We start from the raw sequence: 24573 nt of genomic DNA on the forward strand, positions 1-24573 counted from the left end.
TTCAATATTGACCAAAGTAATCGTGAGTATGATTTTTCCCATAATAGAGCAGCCCCTAGTATGTACTGGTGTGTGTGTGTGTGTGTGTGTGTGTGTGTGTTTCAATGTTTGTGATTCTTTCTCTGTATGTCCATGACAGGGCTCGGAGCAGCTTAATAACAGGCTCCAGCGGCGCTGATCTGAAGTCAGCGGATGACAACAGGAGAATATTTAGAGCTGATCACTTCAGACTGTCAGCCGGGGGTTGAACAGTCAACACACACACGCCAGACCGAAGATGGATCCGTCGTTACTGTACGTGTGTGTGTGTGTGAGAGGCAGTGCACAACACCGCTGGCTGTGTGTGTGTGTGTGTGTGTGTGTGTGTGTGTGTGTGTGTGTGTGTGTGTGTGTGTGTGTGTGTGTGTGTGTGTGTGTGTTTTTTCGACAACGTATGTCAATTGGATCGCTTATCGTTAATCTCTCATCCCCCGTGAGCGATCATCTGTCACCCGTCATCGACGGACTGTGTGTGATTCAAAAGACCGGGTGTCTTCTGTCGGTCCAAGCCGCTAAATTACGACCACTCAGAGCTTTGGATGAGCTGGCCTTTATCCAGACACCTGTACTAACACAGGTGTGGATCAGGTGGATCAGCAGGGAAAGGCCAGATCCTAATGTTCGAGATAGACACTCTCTCTCTCTCTCTCTCTCTCTCTCTCTCTCTCTCTCTCTCTCTCTCTCTCTCTCTCTCTCTCTCTCTCTCTCTCTCTCTCTCTCTCTCTCTCTCTCTCTCTCTCTCTCTCTCTCTCTCTCTCTCTCTCTCTCTCTCTCTCTCTCTCTCTCTCTCTCTCTCTCTCCAAATGCTGTCAAGCACACACACACACACACACACACACACACACACACACACACACGCCATACATTTCTATTTCGTCAACACCATTTATACTAGCATAGATTCACTGTCCACGCCAGACTGAGGAAAACACGCACAACAATGTGTAAACCTTGAACACCTCATTCCCATGCCAATGGAAAAATAAATTGGACAGAGGCTTTGTTTTGAGCTCACCAAGAACCAAACATACTCTATGGAGGACTCGGTCTGTAACACGGAATGAAAAGCCCTTGGCTACAAGTTTATAGAACATGCATTCACACATTGAATTCAACCAATGAAAAGGCCAATGGCCAATTAAACCCCTTCCACTGACTTTCTGGTCGGCACCCAGGTTAGAGGAATTATGGCATGGCTTTGCTTAGCAATCAACAAGATGGACACTTCGCACACATAAATGTTTTCTCTTTACAGCAATCACAACTACAACCGATCCAGTGTGTAGTGCATGAGGAATACGATAGCGTTACACAGGCTACATGATCTTCAATCGATGGACCCTTCAACAGAAGCGCAGCCGCGCATTCCTCCACTGGCAGCTCTCGCGAGATTACTGAGATAAAAACAATAATTTAGTTTCGTTACTTTTTCCAGTCCGTTTTTTTGATCAACCGTAAATACAAATCAGGGCAGACAGGAGTCAGAGCAAAAAAAACAGTGAACCACACCAGTGAAGCCAACCAGTGAACTACACCAGTGAACCCAGTGAGCTGTCACACGGTCGCGGTGCTTCTTCACAACACGGCAGCGTGCTGGGGGGCTCGCGCTCGGCAGCTCGCTCCCACACGCGAAGAGCAAGTTGCGCTCTCTACAAACATCACGAGAGGTCAATTCGGAAATGTTACGACAATTATTAATGTTAAATCCTCCTTAAAACGAGACAGCCCGGTTGTCAGTTTACCAAAAGAGCAGATTTATCAGAATTTTAGTTTTTTCCGCATTCGTACTTTTCCCCGTCGGTGTCCCCCCAGTAAGTTGAACGGAAAATCAAACCAAAACTTGTTCCTGTGGTCGACGCCTGGCGTTAACCGCCACGGTTCTCTTACCTGCAGGACACGGTGATCTCAACTTTGGTGGCCGGGATAGCGGCGTTGAGCGGGTCGAAGTCGCCTATGGACGCCATGTTGAGGAAAGTGTTGCTCATGCCGAAAGGTTTTCTGATCCAGCCCTCTTCCTCCTGGCGCGTGGCGCGATCAGACCGCACCTCCTACTCCTCGAGCGGCGCGGGGAGAAAGGTGTGTGCGCGCGAGCGGCTCGCAACGCCAAGCGGGCAGGCGGCAGGAATCTGGGATAGATGTGATGTCATCCAAAACACACCGTATTTTTTTCCTCTCTCTCTCTCTCTCTCTCTCTCTCTCTCTCTCTCTCTCTCTCTCTCTCTCTCTCTCTCTCTCTCTCTCTCTCTCTCTCTCTCTCTCTCTCTCTCTCTCTCTCTCTCTCTCTCTCTCTCTCTCTCTCTCTCTCAGCATCAGCCTCTCTCTCACTTTCTTTCTTTCTTTCTTATTCTCTTTCTCCATCTCTATCAAACACTCATTCTGTCTATCCTGTCTTTCCGTCTCTCTTACCCTGTCTCTCTCCATCTCTTATACTCTCTCCATCCCTCTTACCCTCTCTCGGCCTCACACACGGCTAGTGTCTCTCTGTCCTCATCCCTCCAGGCGCGGGATTGGATGTTAATTAAGTGAATAGTGGAGTGACAATAATACAAAAGACAACGTCCACAGATTATGGGGTGTGTGCGTGTGTGAGTGTGTGTGCATGCGAGCATGTGTGGTTGTGTGCGTGTGGGTGGCTTTGGTTCTGTGCGTGTGGTTGTGTGTGCGTGTGCTTGCATGTGTGTGTGCATGCTCTTGTTTGTGCGGGCGTTTGTGTGCGTGCGTGTGCATGCCTGTGTGTATGTGCGTGCACGTGTGTGTGTGTGCGTGCGCACATGGTTCTCTAAAGATGACGCATTCCTCACTGGTTACTGACCGACTACATATCCAAATATAGCTCACACACTCACAAATGTACACACATACATGCACACATGCACACACACACTCAAACTACAGGCTTTCCCACGCATAAGCGCACAAAAACACTCACCCTGGCACACAAACAGAAAAATACACAACGTGGAATACAGAGATTGGTTGAGGAAAGGTCGTCGATCCCTCTGACAATCAATCAACCATCACCCATCCCCCTGTCAATTAATCATCCATCAACCATCCCTCTCTCAATTAATCATCCAGCCATCCATCACCCGTTCTTCTGTCAATCAATAATCCATCCATCTCCCTTCCCTCTGTCAATCAATCAACCATCCCTGATCCCTCCGTCAATCAATCATCCATCCATCACCGTTCCCTCTGTCAATCAATCATCCATCACCCATCCCTCTGTCAATCAATCATCCATCACCCATCCTTCTGTCAATCAAGCAATCATCCATCACCCATCACATCTGAAGACACTGTGTGCGCGGTGTTAAAACCATTCAAATTAATGTCATCACCCCCTAAAGATGTGACTCCATGTTTCAGGTCTGGTCCTTAGAGACGGCCCCCGGTTCTGTGGGATGCCGTTTCCGTGGCGTCCAGGGAGCCGGCGCCTCCATCTCGCCTAGTCTTTCCAGCTCATAAAGCAGCACTGGTATTTATAGCCGGAGGGATCGCGGACGAGGAGAGACAAGCGGAGGGGAGGGAGATATCGACCCTTTCCGTGGTCAGTCACTTATATTAACAGAGCTCAGGAAATAGCAACACAGCCGTCCTCCTCGTCGAACACTGTATGTGTGTGTGTGTGTTTTCTCGTTAACAATTATCTCGTTATGAATTTATCGAAGCCCTTTATAGATCTGAAATGATTGGTTACTTTACTGTGTGGTCCTCGAAATAATGCCCTCCTCCCTCCCGCTCTCGTTCTGTGTGTTTCTCTCCTTCGTCATCATGTCTTCTCTCCTCTCTCTGTATCTGGGTTGATCTTTTTGCTAGATTTAACATCTCGGATGGCTTTAGGCTTCTCAGTCCGGAATTCCATCTCTTTTTTGTTTACCTCATCTATATCCCTCACGCATGCACACACCTTTCAGATGGGAATAGACCAGTCTCTCCCACTACGTCTGACCATATTTACGCCTCCAGTGGAGTTCGCAGCCCAGCCGTTTTCACCCAGTGAATATTGATCTCTCTAGAATCTCCTGGGATCTCTGAAGCACTTCCTCTGCTGCTAGTCAAATAGTATCTGGGAAATAGGTTTGATTCCCGGGCAGTGTAAGTAGAATCAGGCCAGGCAGGCATGGAGAAAGCTCGGGTAAATTAGCTCCCGGAAGCGCCAATCAGATCACTCAGACATGGTATCCCACTATGAGCAATCAATATCTTCTCATCTGATATGTACTTGATTTCCACCCTAGCTGAATGGAAGACTACAAATACTTGATTCAGTCATCACACAATTTTTTTTTGAAGTGTTCAGAATATCTGATAAAAGTAGACGCAGAACACAAAAACAACAGAGTTGCTAAAATATGCAACACACCATCCACTTCAGAGATCAGTACAGTCAACTTTCAAGAGATTCCAGCACAGAAAAAGTAGTTTCACAGAACCTTACCTTTCAAAGAGATGATATTGGAGGGTTATCTTTCAGTAATAATATAGATCTCCGCAGGAATCCATGCTCCATCGCACAGGGGAGACCTCTGCTCTGCTACACTCCAGACAGCAACATAAAGCCAGAGCTATTGAAGAATAGCATCCAAGATATGAACACTTCAAGGTAAGTGGGAAAGGTTATGATTTTACACTTGACGGTTTTAAGGCCAGAAACACGGTAGGTCCAGTTTCGGCCACCACCCATCACAGGACACAATGTATGCCCTTGCCCTTTTTTTCCTCCCCATTTTTATAATGATAGTGTCATGGTTCTAAAAATAATTTGACATACATGACAGGATAACACATCACGCCATGTCAAAATAGATACTCCATTCTCACTGCCTTTTGAATAAACACGTCTTTGCACTTAAATTCCCTTCTTGTTTATTCTACAAATATTTCGGCCTTCTTAAAGGTCCCATGGCATGATACTTTATGGATGCTTTTACACAGGTGTTAGTGGGCCCCTAATACAGTACTGTACTTGAAGACGTTAAAAAAATTCAGCCTTGTTGCAACATTACAGCCACTACGAGCCAGTCCCACAAAGAGCTTTCCACAAACGTGCCGTTTTTTTGAGGCGGGTAAAAGTTGAGGGTGGGGTTGTGGCCCTGAGCAGCTTGCGGCCATGGTACCATGCGCTAGTGTTTACAGTTGATGTATTGTATCGCAATGACGAGGCGCACATAGCTCATGGCCGTGTTCTGTAAATATCTAGAACACTCTGGGTGCTCTGGCGGGAGTCCCGGAGCTCTATATCTAAATAATATCCTATTATACATAGATATCTTTATCATATAATATATATGTAGCAGGTTCACAGAGCGCTTGCACACCAGGTTTGCTTTTTCCAACAGAAAGTCCTTTTATTTCGTTCGCTCAGTCCAACAAAACACAATTCCTTGGACGTAAATCATAACTCCGCTCCAAGCGGTCACAGGATGCGTTTCCAGGCGATCTCTGGTGGCGATCGCCCCTGCCTCTCTCTCTCTCTCTCTGCTCCCCGGTCTCCCCACAAACCACAAAGCAGGCACATATATACAAACACTCCCTGATTGGCCTGAGTGCTGACACCTGCTGCTGCACTCAGGTCCAACCCCCCCCCCCAGCCAATCGGGTGCGCTCCCAACCTGCCCATACTCCCCCTGCAGGCCAGACGTCACACGTCCCCCCACACTATATTAAAATGGTCGAAGGGCTGTGTGCGCCTACAAACGATATCATCAATCTCAAACGACTGCGTCGGGTTCTCCGACGTTTCTGGTTCTTCCACTTCCACATCAATCTGAAGTAGACATGGAGGAGAAAGGGATTGTCGCTTGCGATTGTCTCCCGCTGTAGCCCCTCTGCCGTGCTCGCTGCAGCGGGCAGTGGGGCTCCGGCGGGAGACAATCGCGGGCCACAAACCCTTTCTCTTCCATGTCGGGGTTCATGTACTTCAGGTCGATTCAAAGCCAAAGGTTATTTTCCCCAATTCCTTCACAGCCATGGCTGAGATAACCCCCACTACTAATCTCGTTGTGGAAATACCAGAGACGTCAGAGAACCCGACGTGATATGCGCCATAACACCAACAGCAGAACGGTTATCCAAATAACAACGAAGTGTAAAACACTTGCGTTACAGTGTGTGTATTTCACACACACAAACACACGTGGCGTTCGCATGGTCGTAGCTCGTCTCATTGGCGGGCCATATTCTCTGGGTGGGCAAGGCAGAGAAAAGGGAGGTAACTTATGACGACATATGGGGCCGAATTAGGGGCCAAGAGTGTCTGAGCATTCATTTTTCAATGGCGGAGCAGGATACCTATTGCTCGTTTTACACCTCACGCCATTTCTAGCTACTTGGGGACCATAGTCAGGCTAGGGGAACTCATATTAATGTTAGAAAACCTCATAAAGTGATATTTTCATGCCATGGCACCTTTGATTACAAGTAGCTCTTGTAGGTTTAATCATCTTACGTGGCCTGTATGAGAAATTCTAAAACGGGAAACATTTTCACACGGGTAAGAGTTTTGTTGCCACAACAACCTGCTGCAAAAGGTTGCTTTGATCAGCGTGAACCTGCGTTTCCATAGGGGCATGTAGGAGCATGGTCCGCTCAAAATAGCCCTGAATTCATGCTGCCTTACCGCAATACAAGTTTGTATTGTTGCACCGCGGAAAGAACGAGATAAAGAGAAGGACGCAGAGATAAAGTCAAAAACCAGAGACCAAAGGTTCCTTTTGACAGATGGTTTATTCACACAAGGCATCTGACATTAGAATAACTAGAAGTTCACTCAACGACAAAATCTCCTATTTACACACAAACACACGATATCGGCTCAGAAGATGAATTCATCCAAGCAGTTTGATTCAGTCGGTAACCTTTTTAAAATCATCACAGTTGATTCCAGTTAAAGGGGTACTGTTGTACACCTCCCACGATTCCTGGCCTCTGAACATATGAGGACATCTGGGAACATTACAGACCGTTGAAACTTCAAACCTGCGCCCTTCCAAATAAAGCACAAACACAGCAGAAATGATTAATGTACAATATCACAACAAGCAGAGAGCGTTTGGAAGGGACTGAATACGAGGAGAAGGCCAGGATGAGTTCAGGGCTGGATGTCACACTTCACAGATGCTGGATTCACCCAACATTGTTTTTCTAAGTTTCAGAATCATCGTCTTAAAGAATATCTTTAACGATAAAAGGAAAACTTGTGTTCCCTTAAATACGCCAAGGCCCTGCGACGACACGAACATCTGCTAATGGTACCGACATCTGCTAGTGCTACCGAAATCTGCTGCGGGTACGAGAGATGGTCGATGGTGACGCTGAAGTTGACCTCTGATATATGTACAGGTCAGCAGGCCGTATAACAGATTGAGTTGCCAGATTGGCTGCGGTTAGAGCGTTGGTGGTCTATTGTTTCAGTGTATATATATAGTACGTTTATTATATGTCCCCAGCAGTGTTTCCAGGGCGTATCGACTTGATTCAAGGCTTGAAAACGGACCAAGTGCACTATGGATGAGCGGGGGGGGGGGGGGGTTTACTCCCAGCAGAAAGGTTCTGAGATCAAAGAACTCGAAGGCTCGGTTCTTGCGGAACTAACCCCAACCCCTCCTGCTCCTTAATGTCTTCTGAAAGGATTCACTCAGTCACTGAGGGTGAAAGCGTCTGCTAAATTAAAAAATAGTTTTTTCTACTCATGACGCTGGCAATACGGAAAATGACAATAATGACAGTATTGGAAAACGCAACAGCGATGATATGATACCATGTAGATATACAAACACACATTAAACCAATGTACCAGACTGAATTAAATGCTTGGATGTTTTGAGGTGCAGTTTGCGTCAATATTGTGAAATTGTGATCATGCTGAGCAATTGTAGCATCATCATCACTTGTAAAGATGTGAAGTTTGTTTTTAAAATCAGGACATGGAAATGTATTTTTTTGATCAACTGAACTGCAAAACAAGGTGCTTGATTAGCTAAAGATGAATAAGTTCTGATTTGACGTAAATATGTGGCTAAGGATGGTGCTGTTTACCTCCGAATAAATCAGTGGCTTGTTCAGAAAAACATGATTACCCATCAAAGGTTCCCAAGTAAGATGCGGTTCTTTGGAGGCGAGACACTAGGGGAATGTTTTCGAAATTTTGAATTATAAGGTGCTTCCTCTCGTTGGAGGTTCTGATTGTGAAAAAATAAAGTAATAATCAACAAGACAACAGGAAATACGATTTATCGGTATTTGTGCGCTTATCTCCTCGACAGTCAACTTTCTGAGATATGAATTTGATCCCTGATCATTATAACCACATCAGTATCTCCTTAATAAGCCTGATCATCGTCTCAGACTTCTAAAGGGAGCTTGTGGCTTCAAATGACTAATTCCTCCCCAGAGACACTTCGTCAAGTAATACCTCAGGTTACATGTTGACTTCACCAACAGAAAAACAGCATTCTTCCTGCTCCATGTACCTTTGAGAACGTAACATCTCCTCGAGGTCTGAAAACAGCTTAGGAAAGGTAGGAAAGGTTAAAAAAGGATTGAAAAGTATCTGAAAATACTGTTGTCTCAGTCTTGATTCACAAATGCTTGTAAAGCAAAAAGTATAAAACTGATACAGATTTGGTCATCAATCTACGCGGCCAAAACCGGCCAATCAGCTACACGTCTGTGCTGTCACACACAGACGGACACCTCTTCTTTTCTGTGCCATAAGCGCTAAAGTCCTCGCGGGGTGAGGCAGGTTGAGGTCCACTGGCGCCAGACAGCGGGGCTGGTCTTCTGAGAAGGTATGACACACAAAGAAGTAGAAGACAACGGACCGCAGCACGGGGAAAACACACCTCAACCTGACCGTACTGGTGAAAACGAGCAGCAGAACCAGAGATACTCCATCCTCGTCAGTGATCCGTACAGTCCCCCGTTCAGAGTTTCCAGCACAGGAAAAGTAGTTTCACAGAGCCATAGAACCTTCAAAGAGATGATATTCAAGGGTTATCTTTCAATATTCGTATAGATATCCACAGGAATCCACTCTGCGTTGCACAGGGGAGATATCTGCTCTGCTACACTCCAGACAGCAACGTTAAGTCAGACTTATTGAAAACAGCATCCCAGATATGAACACTACCCAAGTAGGAATGTAGAACTCTCATCTTTACTCATTTAGTTATTTTCCACGTTGATATTCGACGAAAACAATGTTTGGTGTGTTCCCACGCGGTTTCCATGGCGACGTATCCAATATAAAGATGCAAGCAGGTAAACAAGATAGGTTTCAGATCTCAGCCAGTGGCTGATTTTGAGCTCAGATGCAAAAAAATGTAACTTTTGATTAGTCTGGACCAACTTTCTCCTCGACACTCCTCTCCCACATCGGCAGTTCATCCAACATGGCCGCCCTCCGTCTAGACGGTCATCATTTCAGCAACTGGACGCTCCTCCGTGAAGGCCTCCCAGGAGAGGCAGGTCTCCAGGGGGCAGGAGAAGCTCTTTTCTCCCTCGTGAGAACAGTAATCTTTACTACGGTCTCTTAAGCGGAGGCGAGGGGAGACCTTCATGAAGGCAGCCATTGCCAGGGCCACAGGCCACAGCCGTCCCCCGTGGGAAGGAACCGATACGGTGGACGACCACGGTGAACACGAGATGGAGGTCAGCTGACCTCAATCCTCCGTCTTTTTCCAGATCTCACTGATACGTTGTGTGTTTCTGGTGCCACGCCTCTTTGAAGCCGCTCTGAAACTCGCTTACTCATTGGTTACATAACGAACGTTACATAATGACTCATCAACTGTCAGGATAATTAATCTTGTGCCGCTGTTGGGGGCAAAGGCTGGTGGCCAGAATAGTCTTTTGTCAAGGGTGTTTGAATCCTAGTCAGAAGGTTGGAGGTTCAATCACCGCAAGGCCCAGGCGTTCCTAAGCAAGACACCCAACCCCTGCTCTGTACGTGTTTGCACTGTGCTTGGATAGGAGCTCTTCCTGAAGAAACCCAACAGACTGTCGGAGCTGCTCTCTGCCCACCTATCTGGCCCACTACTGGTAGACTCTGGTTATATTTAGGGATGGGTAACTGCTGGTCAGGTTTTCGCTTTCTCTAGAACAATGCACTCCCATTCGCTAGAATCAGATGGGGGGCGGGGTCGTTCCCAGCTTGTTTGATTGACTTTACATGGTAACCCAAAACTGCAATTGTGTCCAACTTTAGACAGTTCAGTGGAGATTTGGATCATGATCTACCCAAAGCACTACATGGTCACCCACTAGATCGCTTTTCAAGTTGGTGGAGGGCATGGACCTCCTGATGGTGGAGTTGGTGGAGGGTGGGGACCTCATTAAGGGGGTGTTGTTGTAGGGCGTGGATCTCCTGATGGTGGAGGGTTGTGGAGGGTGGGGATCAGGGAGGTGGAGTCCATCCTTCAGCCTGGTTAAGCTCCTCTCAGCTTGGTGGAGTTCATCAGTGAAGTCCTCCCTCCAGATGGCCCTTAGCCTGCCAGACCTTCACCGTCCTGTCACTGACACACACACACACACACACACACACACACACACACACACACACACACACACACACACACACACACACACACACACACACACACACACACACACACACACACACACACACACACACACACACATCAAACGGCCTGCTGGTGCGGACTCCCGGACATCCGCCGGCCCCCGGAGCTGAGCTCCTGCCGGGCTCGAGCGCCGGAGTTCAGCTCCAGCCGGAGTCCGGGAGTCCGCAAACGGCAACAATCCCTTTCTCCTCCATGTCGCAGTTCAGTCTGGACTTTCAGATTGATGTTGAAGTGGAAGTACCAGAGACGTCGGAGAACCTGACGCAGTCGTTGCGATTCATAATATCATCCGGAAAGCACACAGCTTTTGGCCGTGATATTATATATTATATTATAATATATAGATATCTAGATATTATATATCTTATATTATTTAGATACAGAGCTCAAGGATGCCCGCCGGAGCTCCCGGAGTGTTCTTGAATAGAACACGGCCAAAGGCTGCGTGCGCCTCCGGATGATATTATGAATCCTAAACAACCGCGTTGGTTTCTCTGAGGTCTCTAGTAGGCTGCTTCCACAACAAGTAGAGACTGGCCATGGTAGAATTTAATGAATTAACAGAACGGAAACATGGCGGTCACAGGGGGAAGCCTCTCTCAAACTCAGGCGACCACGCATAACAGAATCGCTTGAAATTCCAGCGATTGTGGACCCAACTTACGAACGCACACTGCGGCCGCCTACATAGCTTTACCCAATCAAAATTAAGGGCAACATATATATAAATATAGGAACAAAAGGAGCATTTCTGTAAATATTTGTAACACAATGATACTTAATTGAAACAAAATTGATCTCACACAATTTTGTATGACATTATAATATGCACTATTTTTTTTGTTCCTTGAATTTCAAGTTAATGCCGGGCACTGACATGCTTGGAAGCTGTCAATCACAGTGGCCCTGGCCCACGTTGGCCCTTATGTGGCGCCTGCCTCAAAGTAACAAATTGGCTGGGCGGAATAAACAATTTGTCAAAATGAGTCCAGCAAAAAGGGAAAAATGTACCTCAATGTTGCACTTTTATATCTTTCAAGCTAACATAAGTGTGATGAAGTTTATCTGCACTAGTGCACTTAAATTGTGTTCTATTTCATAAAATATTGACATTAAATATGTGAAAGAAATGACAAAAAATAATAACAATCACAACTGTAGTCAGCTGGATAGGCATGCGTTTTTCATTCAGTGATGAAGGCCTCTATCTGGTAGCCCCAGTTCAATTTGATGACCCCAAGCCAGATTGCCTTAAGTCTGTATGTTAATGTAACCTGCACACATACATTTGCAGTTTTGCTATATTTATCTATCTTGAAGAGCTACGGCTGGTATGAATGACAGTTGAACGATATGCAGAGTAGTGTAGCTAATTAATCCTTGAAAGTAAATCCAGTTATTGTCACCTTAGAGTAGCCGAGGTCAGATAAGACTAGCAAAAAATAACTGTCAGGCCTTTGAATAGGCTGACAAAGTCGAGGCAACTGTAAGGTAGCCTAATACATAATTTGCATTGAATAAATGTGTAACCGTTAATCGTGTAACTATGTTTAATGGCGTCCAAAGTGTGGCCCTCCGCTTACTTTGACAAAGTAACTGTGGCCCTCAGACTAAAACTGTTGCCCCTCCCGACATAGGTTAACTGATCTCCCTAATTCACATTTTTCGTAATTTTTGTAATTCTAAAATGACTTGCAGGAATCAAATCTATACGAATGAGGGATTCGACCCCTTAACCAGTTTCCTCTTTCAAGATAATGAACCCATCACTGGAGCATGGACTCAATCCCTTTCATAGCACACACACAGGGTTTCAAACCTACAACTGGACTCATTAAAAAAGATATGAGCCCATAATGCAAATCAGTCAGAGGATCCACTCTAAAATCTTAATGGGTGGGTTTCGACCCCACGACTTACTCTGAGGCGGTGAACAGCTGGCTGCTGTTGGTGGTCATGCTGTTGATGGGGCAGTCGTGTCCCTGGAGGTCCCCCAGGGGGGTCAGGGTCTCGGCGTGCCAGAGGCGGAGCAGGCCCCCCCGACAGCCCCCCACCACCACAGGGGACCCGGGTACCAGGCTCAGAGCGCTGGCCCAGTCCCCGGGACTGCTCACACACTGCTGGGAGAAGGGGCACAGAACACACGACCCTCGGGTGAGTGGAAGGAAGGGGTGTGAGGCGGCGGTCGCACTGCGAGGAGCGTCGCTAGAAACACGGCCTCTTGAAAGACGCAAGACGCCTTGTCAAACTGCTATAGTGCTTTGTCAAACTGCTAGACGCTTTGTCAAACTGCTAGACGCTTTGTCAAACGCAAGACACCTTGTCAAAGGAAAGACGCCTTGTCAGAGGCAAAGACGTCTTGTCAAACCCCAGGACGCCTGGTCAAACCGCTAGAGGCCTTGTCAGAGGCAAGACGCCTTGAAAAAAGGCAAGACACCTTGTCAAACGCAAGACTCCTTGACAGAGGCAAGACGCCTTGTCATCCGCAAGACTCCTTGTCAAACGCAAGACGCCTTGTCAAACTGCAAGATGCCTTGTCAAACGCAAGACACCTTGTCAAACTGCAAGATGCCTTGTCAAACGCAAGACACCTTGTCAAACTGCAAGATGCCTTGTCAAATGCAAGACAACTTGTCAAACTGCGAGATGCCTTGTCAAAGCCAAGATGCCTTGTCAAACGCAAGACGCCTGGTCAAACTGCTAGATGACTTGTCAAAGTCTGCGTCATCTGCGTCCACCATTGTCGAACCGTTGGGCAATGGAGTATGCAGATGAACAGTTCATACAGGCCGTCTCCGTGAACAATAGTAAAGCCCGCCTCTCGCTTGATTTTAACGGCTTCCGGGGCCGAGTGTGACATTGACGAGCGGTGAGACTCTGTCCTTTGCACGAAAAAGTTAAGAATGTTCGAACTTTAATGTTGTCTAAAAACGCTAGAAAAGCGCACAGCATGGCGCTACTCTAGAGAGGAGCGCAGGACTGAAGCACAGCTCGGCAAAGAAACAAGGACTGAAGCCCATTGTGGTGCCACAGCCTTTTGATTGTTACCGGCAGTGATACTTAGCACTAAAGGTATTATACTTGACTCTTTACACAGCCAGTAACCATGACGACTAACGATGATGTCGGTGACGGCTGGTCGCCGCGTGATCACCGGTCACTAGGTAACGTGAAGTCAGAGAACGGCGAGCGGAGAGGAGAAGGGCAATGAGTGTTTGATCTGCGGCCTCATTTAAGCCCGGTCACAGCAGGGGGCCGTGTGGACACAAGTCATCGATAAACCATCGACTGTAATGACTTGACGACATTATTGATCACTATTGGGTTACAACTTGTTTAGAGTTCACCTGGATCCTGCATAGCCTCCCCCAACTTAGGCATTTATTGTATGTTGTACGTCCTGGCACTTAATGTACGCACTTATTGTATGCTGTATGTCATTGTACATAAAAATAGTACTTGTTCATGCTTGGCACTTGGTTCTATGAACCAAGTGTGCCGACAGCGATATATTGTCGCTTTGGATAAAAGCGTCTGCTAAATGCCCTGAATGTAAATCTAAATGTATTGCATTGATGTCTGTCTATTCAATGCATCAGTCACGCAGTATTGTGTTGATGTTAGCATTGACAACTACTAGCATGGACTGGTGGTGCTAGCTAGGGGTGTTAGCTGGGACTGTTAGCATGCTACCTGCAGCTGCTGCTTGCTGCTCAGGTCCCATCTCTTGATGCTGAGATCCCGCGAGCTGCTGTAGAAGGTGTCCCCGTGGACCACCAGCGCCTCCACAGAGTCCTGGTGCTTCGGTTCAAAGGTCATGCAGGAGGTGATGCTGCCCTGGGCCCCCTCGGCCACCTCAAATATCTGGGGGTGAGAGAACAAATGGGGAATTGTAAATGGACTGCATTTATACTGCGCTTCTTCTAACCAGTGGCGGCTCAAAGCGCTTTACAATATGGCCTAACATTCACCCATTCATGCACACAACACCGACGGCGGAGTCAAACACGCAAGGCGACAGCAAGCTCGTCAGGAGCGGTGTGGGTGAGGCGTCTTGCTCAGGGACACCTCGACACTCTAGCTAGTAGGAGCCGGGGATCGAACTAGCAACCTTCCATTACCAGCCAACGCTCTCTACCTCCTGAGTCACATGTCGCCCCGAACAAGGAGCTTGACAATTACTTATTGTTTGGCTTGAGAGGTCTTTGTGGTCGTGTCGGGACAGAGGAAGGGCGGTGCTGAAGGGACTAAACCGTGCAGGACCCGGCCGGCCTTCTGGAGGGCCATGTCTGGCCCAGGTGACTCAAACACGTGGACATTACTGCTGTGCTAAGACCTCTACTCGTAAGCCTGGCCTAGAGTCTAGACCCTGGAGGTCTGTCTGGATGTCCCCAGAACGACCTGCAGCTGAACACGGGGAAACAGAGCTGATAATCGTCGGCCTGAAACAACAACCTGATACAATTTGAAGACACACACTGCTATGTGTTGAAGGCTCTCCCTCAAAGTTCCTGTGTCAAAGATCTCTGTGTTTTGTTCGACCCTCTGCTTTCTCTGTATCTGCGTGTACAGATTTAGAAACATTGATCAAATCAGACCACTTCTAACCACAGCGGATGCAGAGGTATATCGGATATCGTCTAAACTAGATTAGTGTCATGCTCTGATCTCTGCTTTACTGAACTCCACTGTGAAGAGCAAGCGTCTAGAAGAATCCCTCTGCTAGACTCCTGACCAGAACAAGAAACCACACGAGGGAAATACGAATAGTGAAGTACTGAGTATATACCTTGATGTGGTGGTCCTTGGATCCGGTCAGGACCAGATCCTGTCCCGGTCCCAGCTGGTCCACAGTCAGACACCCCACCGGACCCAGGTGACCCGTCAGCTTACCTGTCGACACAAACCTGGAGGGAGAGAGAGAGTGGGAGAGTGATGGGTTGGTTGGAAGGGGATGGCGGGCGTTGTTTATATTGGTGTAGTTTGTGGCCGTGGTCTCTAGGTGTGGTTTGTGGGCGTGGTCTCTAGGTGTGGTTTGTGGGCGTGGTCTCTAGGTGTGGTTTGTGGGTGTGGTCTCTAGGTGTGGTTTGTGGGTGTGGTCTCTTGGTGTGGTTTGTGGGAGTGGTCTCTAGGTGTGGTTTGTGGGAGTGGTCGCTAGGTGTGGTTTGTGGGAGTGGTTTGTGGGCGTGGTCTCCAGGTGTGCTATGTGGGCGTGGTCTGGAGGGAAGCTTTGTGGGTGTGGTCTTTAGGTGTGCATTGTGGGCGTGGTCTGGAGGGAAGCTTTGTGGGTGTGGTCTCTAGGTGTGCATTGTGGATGTGGTCTCTAAGTGTGCATTGTAGGTGTGGTCTACAGGTATGCTTTTGGGGCGTGGTCTCTAGGTGTGCACCAGGCGGGGTTTAGGGCGCGGTTGAGGGCGTGGTCTTACTTGCGGAGGTCCCACATGCGCACGGCGTTGCCGGCGGCGGCGTAGAGGAAGGTGGCGGCGGGGTTGAGCGCCACCTGGCTGATCTGGTTCTCACCTGGGGGGATCCCCGCCGTCCGCAGGGCCGCGCCCCCATCCCCCGAGCTCACCTGGCCCGACGACCTGGACACACACACACACACACACCTTACTGTTACTGCGTAGTACACACACACACACACACACACACACACACACACACACACACACACACACACACACACACACACACACACACACACACACACACACACACACACACACACACACACACACACACACACACACACCTTACTGTTACTGCATAGCACACACACACTAGGGATGGGTCGTTCGCGACCGATTCGTTAATAAAATATACAAACGAACAGAGCTTCGTCTCCCCGCGATCTTATATTGATTGAGTCCACAACGTTCTCAAAGATTCAGCCAATGAGAGGTAGCAATGGTGTTGCCATGCCACCTGGGTAAACAAATGACAAGGCGGTACCGTCGAATTTGCGTGCTTTCTCTGTCTGACGTGTCTTTAGGGTCATGCCATTCGACGTGGGGCCACTCATATATCCCCCTACATTTCCAAAAATAGACTTGCCCTCCATCTGTTTATTTGATATACGCATTTCCCAATCCCAGGAGTCTTTGCTCCATTCTACATCAATTCAAGAACAAACAAAGAAATTAAACTGCAGTTCGTATTTTTTATTTATGACCATGAAAGTTCTTTAATGCCTGAATAATGAAGAATTAAATGTAAAGTAAAAAAATATATAAATATAAAACCATGAATGACATATAGAGAGTAAGCAGGTGGTATAAATATTGGTGGGATGTTTGGCTATACAATACACTATATCTTGTGGATTTGACGCATTGACGCATTGACGCAATCTAACGTAACGAACGAATCAGAACGAACGAATCAAACAAACTAATCGTTAAAGTGAACTGAACTGAAAGAACTGATTCCCGGAAAAGAATCATTTTGCCCATCCCTAACACAAACACACACACCTTACTGTTACTGCGTAGTACATACACACACACCTTACTGTTACTGCATAGTACACGCACACACACACACACACACACACACCTTACTGCTACTGCATAGTACACACACACACCCTACTATTACTGCGTAGTACACACACACACACACACACACACACACACACACACACACACACACACACACACACACACACACACACACACACACACACACACACACACACACACACCTTACTGTTACTGCTGTTACTGCATAGTACACACAAACACACCTTACTGTTACTGCGTAGTACACACACACACACACCTTAGTGTTACTCCATAGTACACACACACACACACACACACACACACACACACACACACACACACACAAACACCTTACTGTGACTGCATAGTACACAAACACACACACCTAATTGTTCCGACGGAGTACACACACACACACACACACACACACACACACACACACACACACACACACACACACACACACACACACACACACACACACACTCTGAACTCACGTCAGAGTCTGGATACACTTGGCAGAGTCCCTGATGTCCCAGACCTTGACGTAGGAGGTGGAGACAGTGAAGACCAGACTAGAGGTATACCTGAAAAGAGAGGGCAGGTAATGAGACAGATATGCAGAGAGAGAGAGAGAGACAGGTAGTGAGACAGAGATACAGAGATACAGAGAGAGACAGAGAGACAGAGAGACAGAGAGAGAGAGAGAGAGAGAGAGAGAGAGAGAGAGAGAGAGAGAGAGAGAGAGAGAGAGAGAGGTAGTGAGACAGAGATGCAGAGAGAGAGAGACAGGTAGTGAGACAGATATGCATAGAGAGAGAGACAGGTAGTGAGACAGAGATGCAGAGAGAGACAGTTGAACAGTGCCAGAGAAAGACAGGTGAACCAGATAGACCCAGAGACAGACAGACAGGTACCTGACTGACACCACGCTGCTGGGATGATCTCCTAGAGACATGATCTCCTGACCGGTCACCAGGTTCCACACCTTGCAGGTACGGTCTACACACACACACACACACACACACACACACACACACACACACACACACACACACACACACACACACACACACACACACACACACACACACACACACACACACACACACACACACACACACACACACACACCAAACGCCAAACACGCACAAACGCAGAGATAGTGTATCAACAGCCAGTGTATCAACAGATAGTGTAACAACAGACAGTGTATCAACAGACAGTGTAGCAACAGACAGTGTAGCAACAGCCGGTGTAGCAACAGCCAGTGTATCAACAGACAGTGTAGCAACAGCCAGTGTATCAACAGCCAGTGTATCAACAGACAGTGTAGCAACAGACAGTGTAGCAACAGCCAGTGTAGCAACAGCCAGTGTATCAACAGACAGTGTAGCAACAGCCAGTGTTGGAACAGCCAGTGTATCAACAGACAGTGTATCAACAGCCAGTGTATCAACAGACAGTGTAGCAACAGCCAGTGTAGCAACAGCCAGTGTAACAACAGACAGTGCATCAAGCTAGGAGTGTGTTTGGTACCTTTGGAGCCGGTGAAGAGCAGGTCGTCCGTGGCGTCCACACAGAGGACAGGCTTGGTGTGGCCCTCGGCCACGTACACGCACTGCAGCCCACTGGGGCCCTTACTGGACTTAGGGGGGGACACCGATTTGATCTCACCCCTGCAAGGAAGAAACACAAGACGCAGAGGAAACTGTTTGAACAATCATGTATAGATAACTTTAAAACACATACACAAATACACACACACACACACACACACACACACACACACACACACACACACACACACACACACACACACACACACACACACACACACACACACACACACACACACACACACATACAAACACATGCACAGACACACACACACACACACACACACATTATGACCCAACAGAGGAAAGCAACTATACAAACTAGATAAACTATGTAAAAAATATATATTATATTTATTTAACTTTATTTTGATTCTGGTCGCAACTTTTTCCCACTCTTAATGTTGATATTCAGTTTCAGAATGTGTGCTTCTGTTCCAACTCCCCTTTGGGGTTAAAACAAACAGCCATCCATCGATCCATCAATCCGTCTTTCTCCTCAAACCACTTGTCTCAGCAGTAACATCACTTTAAATAACTGATAAATAAACAACGCTAAAAACTGGGACATGTCATGCGAATGCAAACGGTGTCTAAACCTCTTCCTGTTCTACTAAAGTCGCTCGAAGCAGGTTGAGGGTTGAGTTAGGATCCCAGAGAATAATATTCACCTGTGGCCCTCCGACATGGACATCGTCTGTTCTGACCTGAAACACAAAATAAAAACAGTGATCAGAGGTCACAGATGACTTCATAACTCCACAAAACGCAAAACTGCTAAACTTAGCTCATTTTCGAAAATAATCGACATATATCGGAGTTGCAAAATGTAAAGTTGTGGTCGCGCTGTTTCGACTTACTGTGCTTTGTAATCTGAGATTTTGGTCTTTAGCTCGGCTGCGCTAGCCGTGTGCGTGGGTGTGGGAGAGGGGCTGGCTGTGTGAGGGTGTGCGGGGCTGGGGGTGGGTGAGTGTGGGGATGGATGGCCGGGAGTCTGTCCTCTCTCGAAGAACCGTCTGTGGCTGAGCGGCGATCGCTCTATCGACTTCTTCTCAGCACCCATAGGAGACCTGGCACCTGGCCTGAAAACAGATGCACAGTTACGTAGCATGTTAGCTGTATGTAGGCCAGACTTAGGTAGCATGTTAGCTGTGTGTAAGCCAGACTTACATAACATGTTAGCTGTATTTTGGCCAGGCTTAGGTAGCATGTTAGCTGTATGTCAGCCAGACTTAGGTAGCATGTTAGCTGTATGTCAGCCAGACTTACGTAGCATGTTAGCTTTATTTTGGCCAAACCTACATCGCATGTTTGCCAACCTTACGTAGCACCAATACTGACCGTCAACACCAGGGTGCGCTGGCCTCAAACGTGACGTAACATGGTGCTGCACGAGAGCTTAGCGAACATAGCATGTCAGCCCTACCGAACCAAATAATTTGGTTCCGACCATAAACCAGGATCATTCGTTCATCATAACATGCTTTAAGATGCTTTAGATGTTTACGAAATCTATGAAGCACTCACACTTGATGAGGCTGTACGATTCCTAAAAATAAAAACATACATACTCTGGATGTTAGTTTCTGTGGCAACGAAACAGTGAATTTAACCGTGACTGCCGGCTATAAAAAGACATTAGCTCATCCTAACACAAGCTTCTCAAAGTAAAGTTAAAGTGAGATGCTTTCCTGGACTGAGTGGCACCAGCTTTGTGTACGTTTGCTGAATCAGTCTGTGCATTACCAAGTCCTCAGGTACCAATAGTAAGTCTCAAACTTTCTCTTTTCTAAACTCAGTAGGAGTACCACCAATACGTTAGTAATGTCCAAGAACCACTGAGTAGACAGCATGGCTATGTGCCAAAATCATCAACTGGTTAAAGAACCATTTAAGAAGGTAATCCAGCCTCATGAATTTAAGGCTGTGAACAAATGCAGATTCCGAATTCACAAACAATCTATTTTGGTGCAAATAATAAAAATCGATATTTTCAGGGATAATATAAACAGATAAAAAGCTACACATAACAATGATAATGCTTAAGAAGGATATATAAAAATATCCATAAACACATTGAACCAACAAATAAAAAAGATGGTAAATGTGAATAGTAAAGTGTGGCTTATGTGCCTGGGGAACGAGGAGGCTGTGAGTCCAGACCTATAGACCTCTGGGTCAGACCTGCTGGTCCTAACGTCCTCAGAGGGGGAACGAGGAGGCTGTGAGTCCAGACCTATAGACCTCTGGGTCAGACCTGCTGGTCCTAACGTCCTCAGAGGGGGAACGAGGAGGCTGTGAGTCTAGCCCTCCAGACCTCCAGACCTCTGGGTCAGACCCGCTGGTCCTCAACGTCCTCACGGGGGGAACCTACCGGCCTGGCGTCCGGAGCGTGGACGGAGCGGCGGCTCTGCTCTCGCGCTCGCTCACGTGCACTGTGGTGGGAGCGTGCACGTCGGCAGGCAGCGGGGGGGAGACGGGCAGCGCCGCCGGGTCCTCCGGGAGCGGGTCACAGGTTTGATCCTCGCTGCCCGCGTACAGCAGCTCCATCTGGGTGGTGGTCCGCCTCCGAGCCTGGGGAAGAGCACGGGATTGGTCGACAGGCAGGTTGATTGACAGGTCAATGGACCAAACAAAAAGTATGGCAAATGATGAGGGTTAGGATCATAAATGAGCGATTTTTTTCTTTCTGTTTTGTGTTACTGTATGACATGTCTTTATGTGAAGCCCACTGAGTGTGCCTTGTGTATGAAAGGTGCCGCATCAATAAAGTTGAGTTGAATAGTGTAGCGATACGATGAGCCGTACCTTATTCCTCTGTCTCCCTTCTCCACATAACTTCATCAGGTCTGGAGCCAGCGTGCTAACCAAAGGAAACACATGAATCACACTGCATCATCGCATCTATCATACACGGATAATACCTCATACCCCAGAGCTTCAGGCCTGTAGAGGAGATTTCTGCAAAACAAATCTGTACCGCTTACAGATATTATATATAAGTAAAGAGGTTCACAATATATTGTAAATATTGTGTGCATTTCAGGGGGATTTTACACATTTCATAGAGGTAATTTTTCAATAATATTAATACAAATACATAGTATTGTTTCTAGTGCTGTATTGAGTGTGATTTGATTCCTGTTCATACTAGTGGGCACACAGGGTTCAAACCCGAACCCTTACAGGAAAACACGATGAGGTGGTGCTCCATCCCAGAGGACACAAAATGGTTTTAGATAATTTAGGTAAGAACTTTAAATCAGATGTCATATTTCATACCTGCTGCCTGCGGTCGGACTGGGACTCGACTCATCACTACTGCTGTCCTCTCCGTGTTCTGAACACACACACACACACACACACACACACACACACACACACACACACACACACACACACACACACACACACACACACACACACACACACACACACACACACACACACACACACACATACAACGAATATGAGTTTGTTTTTTAAACACAATCAACATAATCAATTGTGGAACAGTTGTTGGCTTCAGGCAGCAGTCATGGGGGGTGGGGGGGGGAGTTGTGATTAATCAGCAGGGGTCAAGGTTCAAGGGTCAGAGGGTAAGGGTCAGGGCAAGGTAAGATGTTTTACCTAAAGACAGTCAGTAGAATACCTTAGTGAGGGAGGGGGAGTGTGTGTTATCGTGTATAGACCAGAGTGCGTGTTATTGTGTACAGACCAGTGTGTGTGCTCTAGTATAGGTGTATGTGAGTGAGTAAGTCAGCGAGCGAATGAGCGAGTGACTGAGTGACTGAGTGAGCGACTGTGTGTGTTCTCGTCTGATGCCAGTGTGTGATCCAGGTTCTAGTGGTTTCAGTACTTAATGTCTGATTTGGTTCTAGTGGTGTTGGTAATTAATGTGTGCTGTGGGTTCTTTAATTGGTTCTAGTGGTTTTGGTACTGAATGTGAGCTTTGGTTCTAGTGTGTGTTCTGGGTGTGTTGGTACTTAACGTGAGCTTTGGTTCTAGTGTGTTCTAGTGGTGTTGGTACTGAATGTGTCCTTTGGTTTGCATATGTGTTCTGGGTGTGGTACTGAATGTGGGCTTTGGTTCCAGTGTGTTTTTGTGGTGTTGGTACTTAATGTGTTCTTTGGTTGTAGTGTATTTTCTGGTGGACGATGAGTTTTTAGTTCAACAACAGACGGGAGATTGCAGGCAAAACAACAGGGACTTCAACAGTTAGCACCTCATGCAGGCCATGGGTGTGATACGCCCACTTGGTTAGCATTCAGAGCTAGCGAGGCACGCTGCAGGACTCTAGCCTTAGATATAATTAGAATGACTTGGAAAATTCACCCGTTTGCAAACACTTGATTTTGTTTTGCGAATGAGGATAGCAGACACAAAGCTACATAAGGCTTGCTAACCTGCTACATAAGGTTGGCTAGCATAAGGCTAACGTGCTACATAAGTCTGGCTAACATAAGGCTAAGATGCTAAATGAGGTTGGCTAACATAAGGCTAATTTTCTACATAAAGTTAGCTAACTACATCAGCCTTATTAGCATAATAACATTTAAAATGCTAACCTAATTTAGCTAACATTGAACTCATCTCCAGATTAGGTTAAATTACGTAAACTGTTTATTTGGTTTATTTTGATCAGAGATCCTGCATTGTGCGTCTGCCTAGCTCCCCTGATTCCATTACTCACCAGAGGACAGGTAACCTAACTCTGAACAACCACGACAGAGACAAGAAAACACAACAAAGAGGAATGAATGAAATAAGAGATGTAAACAGATCCCTCAAACCCGTTCACACCCCCGTGCCCCGTGGTTATAAAACAATATCACGTTTCTTGGATTGTTACTTTTATCTAGGCAACGTCACTGTGTACCGTTAAGGCTTAATTATGGTTCCTCGTTGACGCAACACAATCAAAGACGCAGACTTTAACCTTTTTGGTTCTGCTTCGGGTTTACGTTGGGTTTACGTAAGCGGACCAATCACAGCCCTCGCTGCTGCGTCGCCTCGACGCAGCAGCTGCATCGCCTCGACACAGCAGCTGCATCGCCTCGACACAGCAGCTGCATCGCCTCGACACAGCAGCGAGGGCTGTGATTGGTCCGACGCAGCAGCGAGGACTGTGATTGGTCCGCTTACGTAAACCCATGCGGTGGACGCAAGGAGGTTCCGTAAGGACGAAATGGATCCGTAAACCCCCTTGTGTTGCGTCGGCGTGGAACCATAGCTAAGCCTTTAAGCGCGTGCACAGTTAGCTTGCGCCGCAAGCGCCGTACCTTGCATGGCGCTCCCCAGCAGCGCGTCCAGCTCGGGGTTGAGCTCCGCCTTCTCCTTCAGCATGTGGAAGAGCAGCTGGTTCTGGGTGGAGCTGTTGATCTCCGTCTGCTTCAGCTTGCCCTCCATCACCTTCACCTGGGAGTCCTTCTGGGCGGCCAGCAGACCCTGCGGATGGAGGGGAGGGTGGGGCACTTCACCAACAAGGTCCTTGGTTCTATGAACAACCATACTGTACTTTTAATTAATTATTAGGGCATTTAGCGGACACTTTTATCCAAAGCAACTTACATCGGTTAATACACACATTGACAAGCCGATGGCAGAGTCAACCATGCAAGGCGACAGCCAGCTCGTCAGGAGAAGTTAGGGTTAAGTGTCTTGCTCAGGGACACATTAACACTCAGCTTGGAGGAGCTGGGGATCGAACTAGAAACCTACAACTGCTCTACCTCCTGAGCTAAGCCGACCCCGAGCTTTACTGACAGCGATACATTGTCCTTCCTCTTTCTTCTGACAAATTTGGTTGTTGTTAGTCGCTTTAGA

General features: G+C 47.2%; 1 protein-coding gene across 1 annotated transcript in view; it reads right to left on the minus strand.

The window, feature by feature from the left end:
* Positions 1-6749: 6749 nt before the first annotated feature.
* The window catches only part of LOC132448037 (kinesin-like protein KIF21A), a 29744-nt gene continuing 11920 nt past the window's right edge, over positions 6750-24573 (minus strand). Inside the window, 15 exon segments of the mRNA XM_060039098.1 lie at positions 6750-10556; positions 12546-12745; positions 14319-14489; positions 15415-15532; positions 16052-16210; positions 17626-17715; positions 18046-18130; positions 18668-18807; positions 19419-19454; positions 19608-19829; positions 21122-21321; positions 21556-21610; positions 22030-22087; positions 23441-23461; positions 24030-24195. Coding sequence (XP_059895081.1) covers positions 10499-10556; positions 12546-12745; positions 14319-14489; positions 15415-15532; positions 16052-16210; positions 17626-17715; positions 18046-18130; positions 18668-18807; positions 19419-19454; positions 19608-19829; positions 21122-21321; positions 21556-21610; positions 22030-22087; positions 23441-23461; positions 24030-24195 — 1779 coding nt within the window. The 3' untranslated portion in view covers positions 6750-10498.

Source organism: Gadus macrocephalus, chromosome 19, assembly GCF_031168955.1.
Source record: "Gadus macrocephalus chromosome 19, ASM3116895v1".
In the NCBI taxonomy this organism is placed as follows: Eukaryota; Metazoa; Chordata; class Actinopteri; order Gadiformes; family Gadidae; genus Gadus; species Gadus macrocephalus.